Raw genomic sequence first — 12,094 nt, forward strand, 5'->3', positions numbered from 1 at the left:
AGGATGTAGACAAAATTATGTGTGAGGCCCTGGATTCTATCCCCAGCATTATAAAAGTTGACAAATTTTATATTATATTTTTACCAAAATTTAAAAATAAATTTAAAAGATGGGGGAATGGAGAGCAAAAATCCATGAAAAACCTCTAGAGATCTTTCTTTTTGTACTGGGGCTCAAACCCAGGAGTGTTCTACCACTAAGTTACACCCCCCACTCTTTTATTTTTTATGTTTTTGTCACAGTCTAGCTAAATTGCTGAGACTGGTCTCAAGCTTGCAATCCTGCCCCAGCCTCCGGTGACGCTGGGATTACAAGTGTGCATCATCACACCCAGCACCCCCTAGAGATCTTAAAATATTTCCTTCTAAAAGAATTTATAGTTCCTTGGAAAAAATGTCCATTTCAGGTCTGGGGCAGAAAATGTACAAGATAAGCCTGGAAAACATTTTATTTTATTAGATTACCAATTTAAAGAGGCTCTGCTGACCAAAGATGAGTGTTATTGGTTTTCTACTGCAGCAATTAATTTGTTTTCTGGTTTTGTATCTTGTAACATGCTTCTTTGCATTTTTGTTGAAGGTAAATGTTTACATTCGTATGAATTATAAATATATTTGGTTTATTATAGTAAAGACTTTTGTACCAATTGAGAAATTTTGTTCTCAAAACAAGTTATGAGAGGGAATCAAGAAAACCTTAAAATGTTAGCCAGTGCTTTTTTTCATTCTTTCCTAGGTGGAAGTAGAAATGATTTGGGGGGGGGGTTGTTTTTGCTTTCTAGTACATTCACAATGAACATATATGATCCTGGCATAACTTTTTATAGAAAGATACTTCACCCCATTCTCTGCTAGGATAATAACAAGCAACAAAGGATTGAAGAGCAATCAACCAGAGGCCCAAGTGAGGACAAGATGGCACAGAGGAATGGGGCGTGGGGATTTTGAGTCTGATGAGCTGGTCAATACTAATAGAAGGCAGGCTCTAGGTCACAAGAGGATGACTTTTCTGCCTCAAGCTATCCTCTATGAATAAGCTTCTGGCAACCTGAGATTTGAATGACCTTTTTCTGTGAACTAGTTATGCCTAGTCCTGCTGCTTCTAACAGTCTCCCTCATATACATTTAACAGTCTCCCTCATATACATGCCAGGCATATAAAGGGTTTTTTTTCCCCCCAATACTGGAAATAAAACCCAGGTGTACTTTACCACTGAGCTACATCCCCATTCCTTATTTTTTGAGAGAGGGTCTCATTAGTTGCTGAGGCTGGCTTCTAACTTTCAATCCTCCTGCCTCAGTCTCCTGAGTCGCTGGGATCACAGTTGTGTGCCACCACACCTGGCCAAGACTCAGTTAAATTTACTATCATGGCTGGCCACACATTTGTTAGTCAACTCCATGAAGACAGACTGGGTGTTTTGCTCATATTACTCTAGTAACTAGCAAACTACCAGGCACATTCTAGGCACTTAAACATCTATCCCATCCTCAAACTGTTTCTTTTCATTGGTTTCTTCTGTGTCAAAAGTGAATGGTTTGTCATAACCCATTAGATGGTTATAGTCTTCAGGGTTTGAAACAGCACGGTTTGAAGCCTTTACAAGAACCAACTTCCATTCATAATTAGAGATAAAAATCTTCAAGTGCAAATTCTTGATAAAGCTAGCATAAATTGTTATTTTATAGAAGGTATTGGCCTTCTTATCAGTGATTCTCCTATTCTGATAATGTGCCAAGAGAGACGAGCACATGTGGAAAGACAGATGGCACCACTGAAGACAGCCCTACTTAGGTTACCATTTTGGAGCTGATTACAAACTCAATTGTACATGGACACTCATGACATGGACAGGACAACCATGAAGAGGTAAGTAAAAACCTGTATTCTGAACTAAAGGAAACAGACCAATATTGCTTCCCATCATTAGTGAATTTTTCAAAATGTTTTTCAAGTAGGAAAAGAATATTCATATAATTAGAAAAATCCAAACACAAGAAAAATATAACTCTCCTTATTGTTTTTGACATCTGATCCCATTTAGAGGCATGTATTATCCAGGTATACATGAACAGGTACATAAATATTCACATTTTTTTCTCCCAGTACTGGGGATTGAACCTAGGGGCACTCTACCATTGACCTACATCCCCAGTCCACTTTTTTTATTTTGATAAGGATCTTACTAAATTGCGTAGGCTGGTTTCAACTTGTCATTCTTCTATCTCAGCCTTCGGCATAACTGGGATTACAGGAGTGCACCACCATGCAACAGCGAATATTCACACTTTTTAAAACAAAAATGATACTATGCTTTGTTTTTCAAACATAGCTTATTTATTATAAAGGAACATCATTCTCTGAAAATTAGAATCTCATAGTTCTAAATTATTTTAATAATCACTAACAGAATACAAAAGTAAAGACAATCTTATTATACATTGAAACAAAAATCACAATTAAACACAAACATAAAAACAACAGGCTTATTTCTCATCCTCAAACTGTTTCTTTTCATTGGTTTCTTCTGTGTCAAAAGTGAATGGTTTGTCATAACCCATTAGATGGTTATAGTCTTCAGGGTTTGGAAAGAGCCCCGGATTAACTAACAGTGATTTTGTTTTAGCATAAAATGTGGTAAAAGGATGTGTGCTGTCTGGAATCTTCACATCATTCTGGTGAAATACCGTAGTTTTTTCTGAAAGAACGACGCTGTAAGTGATGGCTTTGTAAGTGTCCGTTGTGGCCTCATGGTACAACCGAATAACATAGCCTTTTGTAACAAAGTGAAGCAGCACTGGGGTGATCACTGTAAAGCTTCCTATGATGCCATAAAATAAGATTTGCAAAGGCAGACTTCCAAATATAATATTATTTTGTGCAAAAATGTATGGTAGAAATGCAATGCTGAGCATACTTGTAGAATAAGAAAAACATTTCACACCTAAAAGGGAAAAGAAAATGGGAGAGGGTTAACACTTTTAAAAGAATCAAGCTATCCTAGTAATTCTTCCACCTCTTCTTCCTATATCATCGTCAAAATACTAATATCAAAATCAAAATACAAATATAGTGCTTATTACACAATGGGCTGTCTTAAGCACTTTGCATATTTTACATTTTTTATTCATGAAATTCACAGAAAAGTCCTATAAGATAGATGTATAATTGTTATTATCAACCCATTTAAAAAATAAGATTAGGGGGCTGGGGAGATAGCTCAGTCAGTAGAGTGCTTGCCTTGTAAGCACAAGGCCCTGGGTTCGACCCCAGCACCCAAAAAAAATAAATAAATAAATAAGATTATATCTGGGGGCACAGATCATGGTAGAGTACTTGCCTAGCACATACAAGGCCCTAGGTTGATCCCCAGCACTGTGAAGAAAATAAACAGGAGAAAAAAATGAGAAAGATGAAGCACCTGTACAATGGCATATAGCTACTAAGTACCTGGACTGGGATTCAAATCCAGGCTTTTTACTTTATACTCCCTACCATTGGCCATTACAACACATTGACTCGCCAGGTAGGAAATCTGCTTTAGGATTAAATGGCCTCAACCATTAAAGATTTAATATTCCTCTTATTACTATATTATAAAAGTTATTATACTATAAAAGTTGATTCAGACATCAGGTTATCAAATAAAACTTTCTAGCAAGTAACACATAAAATGTTTAACATGGGCAATTCTATCAGGCTAACTGCTCAGTAAATCACCAAAACAGTATATCATCCCCACTAAAAAATAAATAAATACCACTAGGGGTTGAGAAACATATAGGGCTGAGCACCATAACACACACCTGTAATCCCAGCTACTTGGAAGGCTAAGGCAGAAAAATTTCCAAGAGGCCAGCGTCAGCAATTTAGCAAGACCTTGTCTCAAGATAAAAAGGGCTGGATGCAGTAGCTCAGTGTAGAGTGCCCCTGGGTTCAATCCCCAGTACTGCCAAAAACAAAAGCAAAAATCCTACAGTAAGATACTGTTTTCCACCAAACTGGCAAAAGCCTTAAGTTTCACAACATACTATTGGTAAAGCTTTAACAAAGCAATACTCTCAAACACTGCTGTTGGCTGGAGGCTTAATTATTGTACATTAGTAATTTAAAAATATTTCCATTCCTCTTCCTACATGTAGTTGCTATGACATGGATACACATGGGAGAAAGGGGAACCAAGTTGCCTCCTACATAGAAAAGTCTCTTCAACCCTTCCAAAACATTTTCTCTATTACTTCTGTCACACTGTAGTGGATAAACAGTTATCCCCCACTCCACTCCCACCCACCCACCCCCGCAACAAATTCATGTTCACCCAGAACTTCAGAATGTGAAGTTCTGTATAACTCTCCAATGTTCTTTGCAGATTTAAAAACTGAGATGAGATCATGTTGGTCTAGGGTGGGCCCTAAATCCAGTGACAGTGTCCTTATAAGGACAGAAAAAGACACACGAGAGATAGAGAATGCTGTCATGTGAGGACCAAGGCAGAGAGGAGGTACACAACTACAAGCCAAGGAATGCTATGATGCTAGGAGCCACTAAATGCTAGAAAAGGCAAGGAAGAATTCTTCCCTGGAGCCTTAAAGAGAGCAAGGCCAGTCAATACCTTGATTTTGTTTCCAGCCTCCAGAACTAGAAAAATAAATTCCTGTTGTTTTAAGTCATTGGATTTTTTGTAATTATGAAAACCCAAGGAAACTAATATACACATATACTTTATTTTGCCAGGAGTGAAGTAATTGCTATTTTCTAAACATATTCCAGGCTTTCCCACTCTTGTACCTTTGCTTGTACTACTTCTGAGCCTAGGATGCCCCCCTTTCACACCTCTTCATATTCAAATTCTACTTGTCTTAAAAGACCCAACTGGAATGTCATCTTGATGAAGTTCTTTCTGTTATCTTACTATTATTATTATTCTTTTGTTTTTGGGGGGGGGGTGTGATACTGGGGGTTAAAGCCAGGCACTCTTATCACTGAGCTATATCCACAGCCCTTTTGTTTCATTTGCAGAACTGAGATAGAACACAGGGGAGCTTTAGCACTGAGTTACATCCCCAGTCCAATAACAATAACTGAAACTAAAATGTTCCTCAAGGGTCTACATTTGGTAATTTAGAAAACCTTCGAGAATGGTACCACTTCCCAGTGTGGTGACACATGCCTATAATCCCAGTGACTTGTAAGGCAGAGGCAGGAAGATCACAAGTTCAAGGTCAGTCTCAGCAACTTAGTGAGACCCTGTCTCAAAATTAAAAAAATAAATTAAAAGGGCTGGGTACGGAGGTCAGTGGTAAAGCACTCCTAGATTTAATACCCAGTACCAAAAAAAAGAAAAAAATAAATAAAAGAATGGTACTATCTTAATGTCTCTCTTTCAGTTTCCATATAGGAACTAATCTTTATCTCAAAGTGACTTTCTATTAATCATAATATTAAAAGAACTCAAGTTAGAATTCTCAAATTTTAATATCACAAATAGTTATCTCTTCCACAAATATTACAAACTACCCATACCAAAATTAATTCCTATTTTCTCCTTTCCAGAAAGGAGTCAAGTGGGAACAAGACATATATATTAATAAAACTTCCTATATTTCAAGAAATAGCATCTATATTCAGACAGGGGTCACTGTTAAAACATATCTCAATGACATCAATGTAGGTATCCCAGGCCCAAGACAGGACACTAGACTCAATGACCTATTGATGAATTAACTTCAGAAACCACTAAATAAATGTCTCTGTTGCAAATTCTAAGATAACCTGAACAAATGCATAATTTATATAATTTTGAATTATACAAGCATTACATGCTTCCCCCACCACCTGTAATGCTGGGGATCAAACCTAGGGCCAAAAGCATGGTAGGCAAGCATCCTATCACTGAGGCACACACCCCAGCCCAATTCCCATTTTAAATGACAAATTAAGCCACAAAGCAAAAATGGAAAGCTCCCCTATTCTACTCCCCCCAAAACAACATTCTTAGCGGTAATTTTCCACTTTTCTCCACTTTTGTTATTGGTTAAATACCCCAAGAGGTGACCAAAGAATGGAAGTGTGAATGTCATAATATCACAAAATTATAACAAAGCCTTCAAAGATATTTTTAAAACTCCTAAAAATGCAAAGATCTCAACCTGTACATCTTATCAACAGGCATCAAGAAAAAAATTATCTAATTTTTATGTCCTGTAACTAAGAGATGCTAAAACAATACCTAACATATGGTGAGAATATTTTTTATAATAAAAGAAAAAAAAGGAAACCCCATCATTTCTGATTACCCACCAAATACTGCACGGGCCAGATTCCCAGTATAAATCAGCCTTCCATCTTCTGATTTGTCAAGTTGTGTATGTAAGCATCGAACACATCTGTGCCAACAAATAGGTATCTATTGAAACAAGAGACCATTATGAGTACAGACTAAATTGCATTTTAAACCAACTATTAATTTTTAAAGGTTATTTTAATAAAAATGAGATAATAATTTGTCAATGAGGTGACAAGAATAATTCTCCCAAATAATCTACAGAGCTAAAGAAATCAAACTGACTATCAGCATGGTTTTGCTTAATTTCAGTCATAAGGAGAAGTGTGCTGAGTTGGGAGTTTGGTAGGCTTGGATCCAGTTCTCAGCTTTTTAGATTTAGTGTGAACTTCAATAAGTAAAAAAGTTAAACGGGATAGTTTCTTAATGAAAACATCATTCTTATTTGATTTAAATGCATAACTTTAAAAAAAATAATATGTAAAATTAGCCAGTAATCCCAGATGTTTGGGAGGCTGGGGCCAGATGATGGCAAGTCCAAAGCAAGACTCAGCAAGTTAGTGAAACCTTGTCTCAAAATAAAAAATAAATGTGGCTCGGTGGTTAAGCACCCCTGGGTTCAATTCTCTGTACCAAAAAAAAAAAAAAAAAAAAGTGAAATTAATTTTAATACAATAATCTAAGTAAAACACTCTATAAATTCTATACTATAGATAGTATTTTTTAAAAAACTGCAAGTCTTTCCCTAAGGCCTTGTAAATACTTTGCATTTATTTCTTGTTCCTCTTAACAAGGAAAACATTTGTACTGGAAATCCTATATCAAATATCCAGAAACATGAATTCTCCACACAACGCCCACACGCCATTTCTTTATACTAAAATTCTATTCGATTCTAATTTCTTAAGCAGTTCTACATTTCAAACAGGCTTGACAATCTTGACATTTTGTAAGTGTAGGACACAATTTATTTAGATTAAAATGAAAAAATTAATGTACACACCTCATCTTTCCCCTGAGACCAAAGGCATTCCTAAAAATGGAGCCACCTAGCCTGGGGATGCAGCTCAGTGTAGAGCCCTACCCCAGCTAAGGTCCTGGGGTTCGATCCCCCTCAAGGGCTGGGGGAAGTGTCAACCTACTTAATTAATAAAATACAACAAAGGTTACTCGAGTTGTTGCAGTTCAATTCCCAAGTGCCTGAATCCAGTTTCTTTGCAAATTAACTCTTCCGAGCTTCTGCTTATGGGCAGAAAAGAAGCTAAGGCCAAGTTGTCATCAGAAACCCACTGGATTAGGAATCACCTGTAGAGAATTTTGGAAGAAAATAACCCACTTTCAACTTCCCCTTGGTGCTCCCAGACTCGAGGAGGCAGTTAACCCCAGGACTGAGCCCCGCACAGGGAGGGCTCCTTCTGCACTCCAGCCAGGAACTGTCAGTCAGGAGAACGCAGTCACAGAGAGCCGCGTAGGCTACCCCCCGGCCGAACGCTGCGGCCGCACCCTGTCACCCGAACCTCGGACGGCCTACCTGCACTCGCTCCGGACGCCGGAGAAGGGGATGGGCACCCTGGAGCCCCGCGCTCCCGCCGGCCACCGGCCCCAAAGGCCTGCTGCAGATTGCCCGCGAGACCGCCACGCTGGGACTTCGGAGCGCGGCAGCCGCCCACAATGCGGTCCTCTTCCCGCCAGGCCTCAGCCCGGCCGCCCACCGGCCGACCAACGTTAGCTGCAGCATGCCGCGGACGGGAACTGGCGGCGGACTGCCCTGCAGCTGAGGCGAAGGGGTGCCAGGCACCGCTCTTTACAGACACCAGCTTTGGTTCGGAGCGCACGCCTTGGTCAGTGCGTCCGCAGGACTGGCACCCGCGCGTGCGCAGATTTTTGAGCCCGGCTTGCAACCTTACCTGCCACACGGGTTCCGGTAGACCGAGCTGAGAGCCGAGAGCACTCTCTTGGGGTCCAGGATCTACAAAGTCAATCTGTGCCCGGCGTCCCCTTGTTAGGGTTTGACCCTCATTGTAGTAGTGCGGAAGGACAGAGGGGAGAGCCGCGTGAGAAGGACAAAGTCTGTCCTTCATTCTTATGGAGGTCGTTTTCCAGGTCCTAAAAACTGTTTGCTTTGAGGAAATGATTCTAGCCTATCTCAACGGAAAGAATATGATGCGATTTGAACAGAAGTGAATAATCTGATTTGGCCATTGAAATGATAGAAAAACGGGACATGCTTATATAATTTTGATACTTGTTATCAAATTTTTTTTTCAGTATTCGTTCACATTCATATACACATTTGTTCATGACCCATTAAAGAGGTGTTGGGTGGGGCTGGGGATGTAGCTCACTGGTAGAGCACTTGTCTAACCATACTTGGGCACTGGATTCGATCCCCAGCACAGCAAATAAATAAATAAGTGATATTTGACCTCTATTGCCAGAACTTAAGTAGGAACAGAGGATGACTCAGGAATCCACAATGCTAACAGTGGGGAAACACCCCAAAATAAAGTTTAATTTAATATGATTGAGATATATGGTATACAAATTGCTACAGAAACTCAAAGGAGATCATGATAAATTTGACCTCATAATGTCTTCAAAGCGACTTCCCATTCAGCTTTCTTGAAGAATGGACTGGTAGAGAGATACGTGTTTACCACTATTTCAGAACCATGATTGTTCTCAGCCAGGCGCGTGGCAACCGCCTGTAATCCCAGAAGTTTGGGAGATTGAGAGGCAGGAGAATTGCAAGTTCAGGGTCAGCCTCGGATATTTAGCGGGACCCTCGGCAATCTGAGTTCCCATCTCAAAAAATAAAAAGAACTGGGAATGTAGCTCAGTAGTAAAGTGACCTCGGTTTCATTCCCCAGTACAGGAGAAAAAGAATAAAACTGTTTTTGATTTGGAACCTTATTTGCTCAAGAAAGGAACAAATTCAGAGGCAACAATAAAATGTGATCACAGTGACAACTCGAAAAACTATTTGGGGTAGGAGGTGGAAAGGATCTCTAGAAGGATTAAGGGATGCTACTTTGTGAATAAATTTTCCTGTAGTTATTATCCATTATTATCTTTTTTGGTGCTGCTGTGGATTAAGTCCAAGGCCTCCCACATGCTTGGTGAGCACCCTGTCACTGAACTTCAGCTATACCCACAATCCTGCCACCTTTTAAAAGAAAGAGTTTAGTGTCATTCATATTCATTACCCATTATCTTACTGATACATATTTAAATTTTTCTTTTCATACAAAGGATGTTATCAGTTATTGAATTTGAATTTATATCATCTGTCAAGTTTACTTTCTTCCTGCAGATACTGTAAGTAGATGAAAATATTTGTTCTACTTCTGAAGGTATCTAAATAGCTAAAATGATATTATATTCTGAAAACTGTGCTATACAATTACATAGGATTGTTATTTATGGTTGCATAGATTTTCCGTACTTATAATTTAGAGGTATTTGTTGAATATAAGCTATTTGAAAGGAATTTTAGAATGATTCTAAGGTTGCTTAAAAAGAAAATAACCTGTAGGCTGCATATGGTCACACACAACTTTTCTCCCAGCTACTCAAGAGGCTGAGGCAGAAGGATTATAAATCCAAGGCCAACGTCGGCAATTTAGTGAGACCCTGACATGAAATAAAAAGTTGAAAGGGTTGGGGATGTAATTCAGTTATAGAACTCTCACCTAGCATGCAGGAGGTTCTGGATTCAATCCTCAGCACTAAAGGAATAAAAAAACAAAGATGGAAGCCTATGGAAAAATTGAAAAAATGAATATAACTTTTAGAAAGCATGACCACCACTGTTGTATGTAATGTATATAATGTTTGTGGATTGTTGTTTGCTTGTTTCCTTCTACACTAAAGGAGGAAACATGATTGAAAATGAGCCCACAGGCTTCTCTTTGTTACTGAACCAGGCCCATTTTGCGTGCTGGTCAGTATAACCAAATGCAATGGGTTCCCTCTTGGTGACTTCAAAGCCAATAAGCAAAACCAAGAGATAAAAGAGGGAAGAAAGGTTTATTACTTGCAGCAAGTAAGAAGACCACTAGGGATACTTCCTAAAGCAGTGTCTCTCTTAAGACAGAGGGCAAGGGAATTTTATGGAGAAGACTCATGCATATTGATCTTGAAATGACTTATCTTCACCTCTATAGGCAGGTACATTCCTGAGCATACTCAGTTGGTGTAATGGTTTGGATCTAGAAATCTTCCTTGAAAAGCTCATGTGGTAGGCAATGAAGCAATGTTCAGAGGTGAAAAGATTGTATTACAAGAGTTCTAATCTCATGAGTGGACTAATCCATTTGATGGATTAATAATTTGAATGGACTACCAGCTAGTAACGTAGGCAGGTGGGGCATGGCTAAAGGAAGTAGGTTACTGGGATGTGCTCTGACTTCTTTATCTATGTATCTCTGTCTCTGTCTCTTTCTCCTTCCAAACTGAAATGAGCTGAGCAGCTTTCCTTCACCGTGCCCTTCCACCAAGATGTTTCTGCTTCGTGGTTAGCCAACCAAGGACTGAACCTCTGAAACTGTGAGCCAAAATAAACCTTTCCTGCTTTAAGTTGTTCTTGTCAGGTATTTTGGCCACAGCCATGAAAAGCTGACTAGCATGGTTGGAGATCATGCTTCATACATTGTATGTTCAAAGATGGCAGACCAGACCCCCATCCACTCTGTGGATGAGCATCATAATGAGATTTTTTTTGTACCGAGGATTGAACCCAGGGGTACAAAACACTGAGCCACATCCCCATCCCTTTTTTATATTTTATTTAGAGACAGGGTCTCGCTGAGTTGCTTAGGACCTCACTAAATTGCTGAGGCTGGCTTTGAATTCATGATGCTCCTGTCTCAGCCGCCCAAGTCACTGGGATTACAGGCATATGGCACTGCACTTGACCATAATGACCATATGAGATTATGATGACCAAATTTTGCTTACTCTAGGTCATCCAGAAGAGTGACTCAGTGGTTTTGACTAGTTTAAGCAGGTTCTTTGTGGTTTTCTCTGGAGGGCCTTTCTGAAACAAAACAAAATTAAAAACAATCCTGAAAGAGTATTAGCAGTCATTTAAAGGGCTATCACTTCTTCCCCTGCAAGCACAGGTTCTTGCCATTAGCAGCAAACAAAACAATTAATTTTGCAGAAGAATTTATTCACTAGGTACCAATCATGTAGAAAGAGGAAAATTAGACTCAAATCTTCCTTCCCAAGGATAAGGTCTAGACTTGTTAGTCAGTTTTGTGTCACTGTGACAAAAATACCTGAGAAAAACAAGGGAATAAAGATTTATCTTGGTTCATGGTTTCGGATACCCTTCCAGGGCACACCCCAGTGATCTATTTCCTCCAACTACACTTTACCTCTTATAGTTCCACTACCTCCCAGTAAGTTCATTCAGCTATGAATTCATCATGATGATGTTAGAGCTCTTATGATCCAATCACTTCTCAAAAGCTCCGCCATTGATCACTGGGGACCAAATCTTCAACACATGGTCCTTTGGGGGACATTTCATATCCAAACCATGAGAGAGGTATTTATAGGCTCAAGAAACAGGGTGGTCTGAGACATGGGCAATTAGGGGCAGGGAAGAGTGAAGCAATCAGTGGTCTGTGCACATGTAATCAAATTCCATAATTCTCCATTCCAGAAAATAGCAGCATTCAGGTGATCTGAGAGTGCTACCCCTCTGTTATCAAAAATCACCCACTGGACACCTGCAAAGGCCTAAGCAAAGAGTCAGTGATTTTAGTCATTTGGAGATAGACAAAAGCAGCCTTACAAGTTCCT

At 39.4% G+C, this 12,094-nt stretch overlaps 1 protein-coding gene across 1 annotated transcript; it reads right to left on the reverse strand.

Moving 5' to 3' along the window:
- Positions 1-2,320: 2,320 nt before the first annotated feature.
- On the reverse strand, positions 2,321-8,167 carry Tmem70 (transmembrane protein 70). Its single transcript, XM_047563244.1, has 3 exons — positions 7,815-8,167; positions 6,301-6,406; positions 2,321-2,944 (listed from the first exon to the last, which is right to left on the reverse strand). Exons 1-3 carry the CDS (start codon positions 8,019-8,021, stop codon positions 2,487-2,489), a joined length of 771 nt encoding a protein of 256 aa, XP_047419200.1. The 5' UTR covers positions 8,022-8,167; the 3' UTR covers positions 2,321-2,486.
- Between the last annotated feature and the right edge of the window lie 3,927 nt (positions 8,168-12,094).

The sequence above is a fragment of the Sciurus carolinensis genome, chromosome 1 (genome assembly GCF_902686445.1).
Source record: "Sciurus carolinensis chromosome 1, mSciCar1.2, whole genome shotgun sequence".
Classification (NCBI taxonomy): Eukaryota; Metazoa; Chordata; class Mammalia; order Rodentia; family Sciuridae; genus Sciurus; species Sciurus carolinensis.